Source organism: Camelus dromedarius, chromosome 20 (genome assembly GCF_036321535.1).
Source record: "Camelus dromedarius isolate mCamDro1 chromosome 20, mCamDro1.pat, whole genome shotgun sequence".
Classification (NCBI taxonomy): domain Eukaryota; kingdom Metazoa; phylum Chordata; class Mammalia; order Artiodactyla; family Camelidae; genus Camelus; species Camelus dromedarius.
Window position 1 is genome coordinate 21,667,008 of NC_087455.1, and position 13,917 is coordinate 21,680,924.

The following is a 13,917-nucleotide window of genomic DNA, read 5'->3' on the forward strand; positions in this document are numbered from 1 at the left end:
TTACACTCGTTAATATATATGCACCCAATATAGGAGCACCTAAGTACATACAAGAATTACTAACAGAGATAAAGGGGGATATTGATGGGAATACAATCATAGTTGGAGATTTTAACACTGCATTAACATCACTAGACAGATCTTCCAGACAGAAAATAAACAAGGCAACAGAGAAATTAAATACTACAATAGAAAAACTAGATTTGGTGGATATTTTCAGAGCATTACACCCCCCAAAAATAGGATATACATTCTTTTCAAGTGCACATGGAACATTTTCCAGGATCGATCATGTACTTGGGCACAAAAGAAACCTCAACAATTTTAAGAAGATAGAAATTATCTCAAGCATCTTTACTGACCACAATGCCATGAAACTGGAAATCAACAACAGAGAAACAAAGGAGAAAAAAAGGAAAGCATGGAGATTAAACAATATGGTATTCAAAAAACAATGGATCAATGAGGAAATCAAAGCTGAAATTAAAAAATACCTTGAGACAAATGATAATGAAAGCACAACCACTCAAAACCTATGGGACACAGCAAAGGCAGTGCTAAGAGGGAAGTTTATAGCGATACAGGCCTTCCTCAAAAAAGAAGAACAATCTCAAACAATTTAACCCACCACCTGAATGAATTAGAAAAAGAAGAACAAAAAGCCCCAAAAAGCAGCAGAAGGAAGGAAATAATAAAGATCAGAGAGGAATTAAATACAATAGAGATTAACAAGACCATAGAAAAAATCAACCAAACCAAAAGCTGGTTTTTTGAAAAAGTAAATAAAATCGACAAACCTCTGGCCAAACTCACAAAGAAGAAAAAAGAGAGAGCACAAATTAGCAAAATAAGAAAGGAAAATGGAGAAATTACAACAAACAAAATAGAAATACAGAATATCCTATGAGAATATTATGAAAAACTATATGGAACCAAACTGGATAACCTAGAGGAGATGGACAAGTTTCTGGAAACATACTGTCCACCAAAACTGAATCAAGAAGAATCTGAACACTTGAACAATCCGATCACTAGAAAGGAAATAGAAATAGCAATTAAAAACCTCCCTACAAATAAAAGTCCAGGACCGGACGGCTTCACCGGGGAATTCTACCAAACATACAAAGAAGAACTCATACCAGTCCTCAAACTCTTCCAGACGATCGAAAAGGAGGGAATACTCCCAAACTCATTCTATGAAGCCACCATCACCCTGATACCAAAACCAGGCAAAGACACTACAAAAAAAGAGAATTATAGGCCAATATCACTGATGAACATAGACGCCAAAATCCTCACCAAAATTTTAGCAAATAGAATCCAACAACACATAAAAAAGATTATACATCATGACCAAGGGGGGTTCATCCCAGGGACACAAGGCTGGTTCAACATACGCAAATCAATCAGTGTAATACATCACATCAACAAGAGAAAGGACAAAAACCACATGATCATCTCAATCGATGCAGAAAAAGCATTTGATAAAATTCAACACCCATTTATGATAAAAACTCTCGCCAAAGTGGGTATAGAGGGAACATATCTCAACATAATAAAAGCTATATATGACAAACCTACAGCCAGCATAGTACTCAACGGTGAAAAACTCAAAAGCTTCCCACTAAAATCTGGGACAAGACAAGGATGCCCACTATCACCACTCCTATTCAACATAGTCCTGGAAGTCCTAGCCACAGCAGTCAGGCAAGAGAAAGAAATAAAAGGGATCCAAATTGGAAAAGAAGAGGTAAAAGTGTCATTATATGCTGATGACATGTTACTATATGTAGAAAACCCTAAAAGGTCTACACAAAAGCTACTAGAGCTGATTGAAGAATTCAGCAAGGTAGCAGGTTACAAAATTAACGTTCAAAAATCAGTTGCATTTCTTTACACTAACGATAAATCAACAGAAGAAGAAAGTAAAGAAACAATCCCCTTTCAAATAGCACCCAAAGTCATAAAATATCTGGGAATAAATCTAACCAAGGAGGTGAAAGAATTATACACAGAAAACTATAAACCATTGATGAAGGAAATTAAAGAAGACTTTAAAAAATGGAAAGATATTCCATGCTCTTGGATTGGAAGAATCAATATTGTTAAAATGGTCACACTGCCCAAGGCAATCTACAGATTTAATGCAATCCCTATCCAATTACCCAGGACATATTTCACAGAACTAGAAAAAATCATAATAAAATTCATATGGAACCATCAAAGACCTAGAATTGCCAAAGCATTACTGAAGAGAAAGAAAGAGGCTGGAGGAATAACTCTCCCAGACTTCAGACAATACTATAGAGCTACAGTCATCAAGACAGCATGGTATTGGTACCAAAACAGACATATAGACCAATGGAAAAGAATAGAGAGCCCAGAAATGAACTCACAAACTTTTGGTCAACTCATCTTTAACAAAGGAGGCAAGAATATACATTGGAATAAAGACAGTCTCTTCAGCAAATGGTGTTGGGAAAACTGGACAGCAGCATGTAAAACAATGAAGCTAGAACACTCCCTTACACCATATACAAAAATCAACTCAAAATGGATTAAAGACTTAAACATAAGACAAGATACAATAAACCTCCTAGAGGAAAACATAGGCAAAACATTATCTGACATACATTTCAAAAATTTTCTCCTAGAAGAAATAAAAGTAAGAATAAACAAATGGGACCTAATGAAACTTACAAGCTTCTGCACAGCAAAGGAAACCAGAAATAAAACAAGAAGAAAACCTATGGAATGGGAGAAAATTTTTGCAAGTGAAACCGACAAAGGCTTGATCTCCAGAATATATAAGCAGCTCAGACGACTCAATAAGAAAAAAATAAACAACCCAATCCAAAAATGGGCAGAAGACCTAAACAAGCAATTCTCCAAAGAAGACATACAAATGATCAAAAAGCACATGAAAAAATGCTCAATATCACTAATTATCAGAGAAATGCAAATCAAAACTACAATGAGGTATCACCTCACACCAGTCAGAATGGCCGTCATTCAAAAATCCACAAATGACAAATGCTGGAGAGGCTGTGGCGAAAGGGGAACCCTCCTACACTGCTGGTGGGAATGCAGTTTGGTGCAGCCACTATGGAAAACAGTGTGGAGATTCCTCAAAAGACTAGGAATAGACTTACCATATGACCCAGGAATCCCACTCCTGGGCTTGTATCCAGAAGGAAATCTACTTCAGGATGACACCTGCACCCCAATGTTCATAGCAGCACTATTTACAATAGCCAAAACATGGAAACAGCCTAAATGTCCATCAACAGGTGACTGGATAAAGAAGAAGTGGTATATTTATACAATGGAATACTACTCAGCCATAAAAACTGACAACATAATGCCATTTGCAGCAACATGGATGCTCCTGGAGAATGTCATTCTAAGTGAAGTAAGCCAGAAAGAGAAAGAAAAATACCATATGAGTTCGCTTATATGTGGAATCTAAAAAACAAAAACAAAAACAAACAAACAAACAAAAACAAAGCGTAAATAAAGGACAGAAATAGACTCACAGACAGAGAATACAGACTTGTGGTTACCAGGGGGGTGGAGGGTGTGAAGGGATAGACTGGGATTTCAAAATTGGAGAATAGACTACACTGTATAGCACAGGGAAATATACACAAAATGTTATGATAACTCACAGAGAAAAAAATGTGACAATGAGTGTGTATATGTCTATGAATAACTGAAAAATTGTGCTGAACACTGGAATTTGACACAACATTGTAAAATGATTATAAATCAATAAAAAATGTTAAATTTAAAGAATAAAAGAATTTGCCAAAAAATAATAAAAATCTACAGTAAGCATAAAAAAAAAAAGAAATGTAAAGATAGGTCATCTGTGGGTAGTGGAATAACAGGATACTTTCTTTTCTACTCTCTCTTTGTATTTTATAAAGTTTAGACAATTAGCTTGTAATGTATTTGATAGACAAAGTATTTGAATTGACATCATGGCTGTACTATAAGGAGAAACTGAAGGCAGGAGGCTGATTCAGAGAATGTCTTAAAACTCTAGTCATCAGGTAACAGAGTTACAGCCTCATGAACTGGAAAATAAAAGGTCTGCCAGATATTTTGATAGAAGAAAGGAAAAGTCACTTGAGATATATAGATAATAGGGACAAATCTGAAGGAAGAATCAAAGATGATTTCATCTTGGAAGACTAAGCTATGATTGTGTCCTTAAGAAAAAGAGTGTAATGGGGCTTAAAAGAATTTAGGAGGAAACCACTGGTAAAACACAGCATTGTCATTCAAGGACTAGGGCTCTGTGCAATTGCAGAGCCCCTGAGGAAGCAGACATGCTTGCAAAGCTGAAGGCAGATGCATTTTTTGGATTCTTCTTTATGTGTCTTTCATGGTTTGTCATGCTTTTTCTTTCTCCTTCCTTATCTGTTTACTTTTTATTCTCTATTTCTTTCTCCTCTGATTTTGGGATTTACATGCTAGAAAGCTGGGCAGTGCAGAGGACAGGATTTTCAGATCATATTTAAAGAGATGGAAAGAATTAGAAGGCCAATGAGCAGTTCAAACACTTGAAACTGTGAAGGCAAGAAAGCCAAGGAGAGTCCTTGGATTCTTTCACTCAAAGTTCAGAATAAAGCAAAACAATCCTATGATTGCATTTTTGCCAGACATTTTAAAAACACTTTAGATTGGACAAAATATTTTCTCTAGTACTCCTTAGTTATCAGATTATATGATGATATAATCAAATTTTAGGAGAATGAATTGGTGAATATTAATGGTATATATATAATTGCTGTGGTTTAAGGATGTATGAACTGAGATTTAAGAATGGGAAAGTATACGGATGTATCTAGACCTCAGTGGAAATCACAAGTTTAAAGGAAAGATTTATATGTAGATAGACTACAAGTGTATATTTATCTTCCTAGCAAAATCTGCTTGATAGATACTTTATTCGATTCATATAGTTAAAGATAGCTGTCAAACTGATTATTGATATCGTATTGTTCTACTGAATTTTCCTTTATGATGTATAACCTGAAGTTTGAGTATCTGTCTGTTGCTGTTCATAACAAGAAATAAATGAGTGAAACTGCAGGAAAGTGTGCAGGTAACTTTCCAACTTGATGTGCAGTTGTAAAATTTGATTCTTCAACCTACAATTAACAGATGTGTATTTTAGTCCTTCTATGGTGGAATGATAAAAAATGTACATTTAGAGGAAAGAATTGGCTTCCAAGATGCAATTATTTTGCTAATATATGTTAAATAGTTCTATTTAATCATGTAGAAATTAAAACTTGAGTAATGATTGGTTCTTATAATTTTAGCTTAGCTTATCAATAGCGAATCAGTATAGTAAGGATTCTAAAACAAGCATACTTTTAAATTATGACTAGATTCTCAAACTTCGGTGCATATTTTACTTGTTTCGTACTTCCCTATTTTTTGTCTAGATTCTGTCAGGATAAATTAAGGCCATATCCTATAGAATGTGAATCCCTCACATAGTACCAGTGGAAACCATTATTTTTCTTAAAAATCTTTAGTTAGCCTCTTCAGAAAAAGGAAACAAAGGAAAGGTTGTGAAAATGAATCCTTCACAGACAATACTTAGAATGGATGTTGCTGGCTTGATTTGATTCTAAATTACATGCCTCGTGTGGAAATGGACCTGTATTCCTTGTTTGATCATATTCACTGCTCATGAGCTCCTTCTTGCTATGCAATAATTGATTTAGCTTGTATGTATTACTGAGGAAGGAAACATTACTTTTTTACACTATTTTACAAAATACATCGTCAGTTGATTATATTTGATATCTGGTGTGTGGTGAATGAGAGTTGACAACATTCAAATTTATATCAAACAGTTTTAATTTAGAGACTTGATTAAGACTTGAAATGATATAAATCTGTTTTTAAAACAGTAACATATTCTACTCCTTTGGCTTAAGTGGGACTTCTGTTCTCTTGCAGCCCAGTGTGGTGGTGCTATGTCAGATTTCAGTGGTGTGATCCTCAGCCCTGGGTTTCCTGGAAACTACCCCAGCAGTTTAGATTGCACGTGGACAATAAAGCTGCCCGTTGGTTTTGGTATGTATATTAAAAACACATGAAAGAATTTTCAACATCATTAATATATCCTTAAAAAGAAATATCAAAGTCTAATAAGAACTTATGAAATATTCACAAATAGACAAACATGATATTTTGCAGTTGATATGTATGGATATAGCCTGAGTTAGAGGTATGTGGCAGTGGTAATTCAACATGATTTTCATGTAAATTGTTTTTGTAACTCTTTTCTTCTTCTTGTAACAAGAGTACACAGATAAATTATTTTCTGGTAGTCTGTTAAATTCATCCAAAATTCATTGTAAATAATAAGGTTTTACATTTGAAAAGTAGTACAATTTTTCTAATGTTAGGTTCAAGTACCCATGTGGATGTAATGCCTTTCTAATTCTAATAATACAATTCCCAGTGTTTTGGACATATTGCATTTAATAAATTAAATTCTCTTTGTATCACTAACATATTCTTCATTCATTTTCCCTTAGTCTGTAAGTGCATAAATAGGAGTGCTAGACTGAGCACAGACTTATTAAATTACAAAAGATTAGGACAAGTAGACACTCCTTGAAGTACAAACCTGAGGGATTTAGAGCAATTAAGAAGTTCTGTACTATCTCAATTATTGAGGACAGCTTTTCAATACCTCTTTTACCCAAAATTTTATTCAGAATAAAAAATTCATGTTTAAATGTTTTACTTAAATTCAAAGAAACTCATGTTTTGACAGTTCTGCGTGGAGTATTTACATATACTCCAGTACTGTGCTACATGCCGGGGGTAAAATGTGTAGTAAAACGGGCTTTGTTCCTGTCTCCAGATAAGTTACAGTCACAATGAGGAGACAGATAGTCAAATACGCTATCACAGTGAAGTATAATAAAGGGTACAGGATTATATTTAGTACCAACTATCTGGCTTAGTCTAGGAAACGCAGAAAAGTTTTGCCAGAGGAAGTAATGCCTGAATTGTGACTTTAAAGACAAGGAAGAGTCAGCCCAATAAAGAGGGACATCCTGTGGGGAATGGGAAATTCTGGGTAAACAGAGTGACACATGGAACGCTGCAGATGAAAAAGCTAAAGAAATGCAATAAGCCTGGACACTATGTGACTGGCCTGAGGTTTAGGGGGAACAGAAGGCCACTGAGAGAGGGGTGCTGACAGGCTTTCTAATGAGGATTATTCTGGCTGCAACATGGAAACACCCTAGTTTGAAGTTCTGGTCAAATTCTATGCCTATTGATTGAAAAAGAATACTGATGTAAATGAATAACAGATTTGAAACAGTATGGTTATTCTTATGTCTCTTACTAGCCACTTAAGAGGGCTCATCTCGTGTGGCTTATGGAACTAAGTGAATTCTTTTAAAATAAATTATGCAACATATTTTCAATAGTATCATTATATCATCTTCAACTTACCTCTTGCTAATGCTTCCTTGATTTTAAAAACCAAGTTTATTAAAAATTAAAAAGAATTTTTGTCTCTATTTTAGAAAGGAAAATATGAGACTTTCTGATTTGGTTACATTTAAATAATCCCACTGTTTTGAGTTTTGATTAAATCGTATATTGATCTTAATATATTTGAACAAGTAATTTACACATTTTTAAAAGAAAATTGAGCACATATCAATGATGAAAGAAGTATTTTCTCATGTTCATGAAACAATTATTGACAAGATAATTTCTGAAAAGGGGACTTGGGAAAATTTAAGAACATATGTACATGTTGGAGCTTCACATATTAAGGCAGTGTGTTCAGAGTTCTAAGAAGTTTGTCTGATTGTACAGAAATGTGTTGAATATTTTGAAGCATATATGTTCAGTATTTCTCAGATTTATTTGTTCATGGAACGGAAAGAGAGTTTCCACATAACTCTTTTTCTAGTAACGAAATGTGACTTTACTTGAGAACCCTGGTGTAAGAGCTCAAGAGCCAGGAAGTCTGAGTTTGGATTGATTTTGCCTCTTTCAGAATGTCGTGAACACTTACTGTTTAGCCTCTCTGTGCCTCAGTTTCTTCATTCTCATGAGTAACTATGAGTATGAAATAAGTCAGCATGTATAAGAACTTAAAACAGTGCCTAGCAAAAAGAAAACACAATTAATGTCAGATTTTATTATTAACAATTTGGAAAATGGTAGTTATTAAAAAAGAAAACATCAAATTCAGTGAAATTGAATATTAATTGAATTAGGGAAACATACCTCAATGAGGCTTTCATTTTATTGTTTCCATCCCAGAGACAATTCACTATCTTCTATTTTAGTTATGTTTGTAATGATATTGAGACTATTTTATAGTATGATATCGTATAATAATGGTCTGTATACTTGATTACAAATATTATATAAAATTTAGCATTATCCTCTGACAAGCAAAATACTAAACAAGCACACTGAAAATTACATGCCTAAAAATAATACTTTGGAGAATTTAATTTATCCCCTATATATGAATGAACAATTTCTTACAGTCATGAAATCTGATTATATTAACATAAAAATTTACAATCATATTTTGGCCTCAAATTGGCCTTCACAAAATACAAATTATCAAGTGGCTTTTTATCTTTAAAAATTGGTTGATATAACTTTAAATGGTATGAAAAAGCAAGAAAGCCACTTTCTTGATTAATTTTACTATAGTGACATTGTAGTAAAATGAAAGAGATTTTCCCCTGTGACAAACAGTGGGCATTTGAGAGCAGTATTCTGTTACTTTGAACTGTAGCAAAACTAGTAGTCCTGGGCAGACAGCAAACCCAAGGCCCAGATTCTGAGATCATACCTCTCAGCCTAAATGGGAACATATCTTAAGTACATTAATGCGAGCATGTGTGTTTGTGTATGGGCATGCATTTAATTTGGTAAAAGAGTAAAGTAGTTTTATGTTTGTTTTTCTTCTTTAGGTGTACATCTCCAGTTTGTAAATTTTTCTACAGAAACCATACATGATTATTTGGAAGTAAGAAGTGGGTCCTCAGAAACTAGTACTGTCATTGGCAGACTCAGTGGTCCTCAAATACCATCTTCCCTATTTAGCACGACCCATGAAACCAGCTTGTATTTTCATAGTGACTATTCACAAAACAAACAAGGATTCCACATTGTATACCAAGGTGAGAGGAATAATAAAAAATGAAAGCTTATTTAGCCTCCAAATAGCTATTACCAATCTAACTAACTCTAAGTGTCTTCTATATTGTGTTTTAGAAAGAGAAAGGAACCTAAAACAAGGCCAGCTATAATTAGGAAGATTTTTTAATAATGAAGTTTTCAGGCAATTATATAAAGGGAAGTGATGTCTTTCTGAGGCCTTAAAAATTCTAAACATGAAAAAAGGACTGATTTAATACACGCTCAAATTAAACAAGTCAAGGAAAGGCAGTCAAAAAAAGCAGGCTGGTTATCCAAGACTTATCCTTGCTTTTATATCAAAATGAGTGTATTGAAAAGATATTTTGTGGTGCTCATCTATTACATGTAAAGTTGTTTCCTTTTACTCTATAATGATAGAATAATGGAACATTCCTTGATTCCATTCTATTCCTATGAGACTCAAAGATGTATTTGTGGTCCTTCTCTAGCAAGTACACGGGGCTTCATGCCAGGCACTTTGCTGTTTACCTTAAACCCTGCTTCGTCTTCTTCACCTTGCACTCACTGTCCTCTGCCTCTCAAAACATTGTTCTTATTTGAATGAGGTAAAACTAGAATTTATTAATTTATTGAGCTTTATTAACTACATTTTTCAGTCAATGTGTCACTGATAAAAGATTCATTATTCCCATAATAAACTCATTAACTATTATTTATGCAATACTAGTATTATTGCCATGAGTCATAATGTATTACAATGATCACTAGATATTATTTGTGAAAAACATTGAATTTTGAAACTATCTCCTCTTTTACTGAATTTGTCATTGAACTAATGACTTTTTTTTAAGAAATAGGTTAATTGGTACAGATTCACAGAATCAATGTTATTTTTAGATAATTTTCAAAAACATTCTGAATTTTGGAAAAATGAATAGTATACAATTAAGTGTACCCTCTACTAAAGGACTTGGTTCCAAAGTTAACATTACTAGCAACAGTATTGGGTTTGTTAAGCCCTGTATTGTATATGATATTAGGATGGAAATTGTTTTCCTGAACATTTAAAATCTATTTCCTATACTTCCCTATTAAACTCAAAAGCATAGATAGGTAAAACATTGTGTAATTTATCACAGGATCACATATTTGTCTACGAGTCATATCCTATTCAAAAGTATCTACCTAACTAAATTTTTCATAGTCAGCATTTCATAATACATCTAAGTAAAATCATTATACTGTAAACTTCAAACTCATACAGTACTGTATGTAAGTTATATCCCAGTAAAATTGGGAAAAATTATCTTTTAAATGTGAGTGAAAATTGAAAGGGTTTATTTAATATAATAATATCCCAACTCCTAATGATCAAATGATATATACTTGTCTTAAATTGAAATGACTCTCTTCATTTTGATATTTTTTGTGTGTGTAGAATATTAATTCAAATGAAAAAGACAGACTAGGAATAAAAGCACTTAACATCTTAAAAGGATTGTTCATTAATTCTGAAACCTTTAAGAATTACAGTAATATTTGAATAAATAATTTAGGGTAGCTTATTCAACTTCAAATGTAAATTTCTTTATTTGGGGAATTTAGAATTTAATGGTCAGTAACAAAGTACTCTCTGATTGCTGGTAATTTTATTAATTATAATATAATTTTGAACTGAAAACTAAAGTCTCTAATAAAAATATGTGAGTATATACATTGTTTTTAGGTTCAGAATTTATTCAGCAGTGTTTATTAAGTACCTTCTATTTAAAAGGCAATCAGCAAGGCTTTTAGAATACAATGATAAAACAAAAAGAAACTTTGATCTCATGTAGAATGTAGAACAAGAGCAGTATTAACAAATAAACACACAGGTACACTACAGTGCCAAAAATATAAGTGAAGTACAAAATTTATATTAGAAGGAAATTTGTTTCTCGGTACTTTGTATTATTAAACAACTTCCTTAGAGAAACTCAATAGAGAGATATTGTGGTTTGTTTCTTTTAGAAAAAAATAGTTTAAAAAATTTAGAAAGGCTAAGAATTAAGCTTACACTTATATTTATTTTATTCTATGTGCATGCAGTATAACCAGGAAGCAATTGCATTCTATGTAAAGGAATAAGAAAATATATTTGATTAAAATTGTGGCTGTAAGGGTAATTTATATTTTCATTAAAACTTCTAATTTAGATAGATTTCTTAAGTGGGTGAAAACACTGAATGTATTTTTATGAATTGTAATAATATTTTAAATATGAAAAGCCTAGACATAAGAAAAAACTCATACCATACAGTTGACATCATTTATCATAAACTTAAGTTACTATTTATAACCAACTGAAAGCAGTACTACATCTATTTTCCAAGTTGCAAATAGTACCCATCTGTGGTCTTTTGAAATTCAGAAAGGAAAAACATTTTTCTTCTTCCCTTTTTCAGCCTACCAGTTGCAAAGCTGTCCTGATCCACGCCCATTTCGAAACGGTTTTGTAATTGGCAGTGATTTTACTGTGGGTCAAACCATTTCGTTTGAATGTTTCCCTGGATACACTCTGATTGGAAATTCAGCTCTCACATGCCTTCATGGAGTGAGTCGTAATTGGAATCATCCACTCCCAAGGTGTGAAGGTACGCGTCTGACTTGAAGCTATCTTTTCAGAGATATCATCTGTGTTTAATAATTCTTGTTTTGGCCCTCAATTTTGTCTTCGTCTTCAAATAGGATGCTAAGTATACAGTCTTTCTTTCAGTTGAAGAATTACAGTTAGTACCCATATCAAAGCCCTTAAGGCTCCATAGTGAATAACTGATTTTGTCATTATTGGCAGGAGTCCTAACCTTTCCGATTGGAAATAAAAATAAAATTGGTTAACACTTTGGAGCTTCTCCTGTGTGGTGTCTGTGTGGGTGCATGTATGTAGATTTAATAGTCATGCTTACATAAACCTATAACCTAGATACTGCTACTGAACTTGTTCTCATTTTTTCTAAAAAATAAAAAATAAATATTTTGAAAAATTAAATATAAATTTAAATAAAAATGACCTGAATCTCTTATAAGGCCTTATATTTATACATGACATAAGATGAAAGTTGAACAGTGGATAAAGTATTTGGAAAAAGGGAATACAATGTAATTTACTAATCTAGTGATAGTAACTGTGTAGCATACTTCATATTGAACGATAAATAAAAGCTCACCAAGTTTGGTTCATGGTTGCCAGCTTCATTTTATAACCTTAACTGTGGTAAACATAATATAGGTATATTTTTATGTGTTTCAGAGGTATGAAATGGTTGCCTTTTCTCTATAATCAGTTTATTGTGATTCTTTTTAAGCATTTTGTTTTGTATCTTGTCTGTAGCTCTTTGTGGAGGGAATATAACTGCAATGAATGGTACCATTTACTCTCCTGGGTATCCCGATGAATATCCAAACTTTCAAGACTGTTTTTGGCTTGTAAGAGTACCCCCTGGGAATGGAATCTACATCAATTTTACTGTCCTTCAAACAGAACCAATCTATGATTTCATTACAGTATGGTAAGCCGGGACCATTGTCATTGATTGATTCAACTATATATAACAGTGAAACAAGGTAGGAATGAAAATATATCACAGTCTTCTGTGCAAATTGCTGTCTGATGTTTGAATTGGGGTGAGTAACTGAGGGTGACAGTATGCATTTTGCAGAATGAGACAAACAAGAATACGTTTTAGCTTATTTGCCCATGAAGTAGCTAAACATGTAGAACAAAAACTTTATGGGTGAAAAAAAGATTTAAATTTATTATTAAAGTAATGTATAAAAACAAAGAATTAAATCAGAGTGAGTTTAAGGTAAGAAAGTTCTCTATTTACATAACCAGTGAAATTTAACAGTCTATATTCTAATAATGATTATTTAATACAACTGAATTTCTGTCATAATTTCTGTCATAATAATTCATCATAAGATACTATATTTGCATTATTAGCATCCTGTTAATTGAAATATTTCTATTTAAAATATGAAGAAAATATCTGAATTAATTGTTGACAAATGGTTAATGGAACTATCATATGAGTTTTAAAATTCTTTCTAAATTTAATCTATGAGTCTCAAGATTATTTTGAAGAAAGTAAGAGGGCAGATCTCAACTATTTGAGAGGATCTGGGTTGTGGTCAAAAACCAAAGACAATTTAATTACAATTAATCTAGGTACATTTTATTTAGGTAAAAATATGATTTATATTTTATATTTTTTAGTATGTCATCACTTAAATAAAAATAAAATATATCAATATGATTTGGCACTCAAAGGTTATTTCATTTACTGCATCTTTATCATCTCATATGTAATACTTTCATTAAACTTTGTGTAAAATTTAGGAAAAAATCAAACTCAGTCTCTATCTTTTTTCCCCTCCCTGCTCTGTCTCCCTCTGATAGGGATGGACCAGACCAAAACTCACCTCAGATCGGGCAATTCAGTGGCAATACTGCTTTGGAATCAGTCTACAGCACTTCAAATCAGATTCTAATCAAATTCCACAGTGATTTTACAACAAGTGGCTTTTTTGTGCTCAGTTATCACGGTTAGTATTATCTAAGAGTTTCTGTTTTGTTTGGCCACTGTTTGAAATTGTCCTGCAAAACTGAGTTTAACATATGATTGAAAAGGTATTAAAACATGACACTTTTTTGTCATTTCAAATACATTTACTTGCAAAGAATGACCTCTTCTA

General features: G+C 32.8%; 1 protein-coding gene across 1 annotated transcript in view; it reads left to right on the forward strand.

The window, feature by feature from the left end:
* The window catches only part of CSMD3 (CUB and Sushi multiple domains 3), a 1,010,791-nt gene that overhangs the window by 903,572 nt on the left and 93,302 nt on the right, over positions 1–13,917 (forward strand). The window contains exons 41-45 of the mRNA XM_064476888.1: positions 5,983–6,099; positions 8,994–9,203; positions 11,628–11,816; positions 12,554–12,731; positions 13,622–13,767. Coding sequence (XP_064332958.1) covers positions 5,983–6,099; positions 8,994–9,203; positions 11,628–11,816; positions 12,554–12,731; positions 13,622–13,767 — 840 coding nt within the window. The remainder of the gene's footprint in view (positions 1–5,982; positions 6,100–8,993; positions 9,204–11,627; positions 11,817–12,553; positions 12,732–13,621; positions 13,768–13,917) is intronic.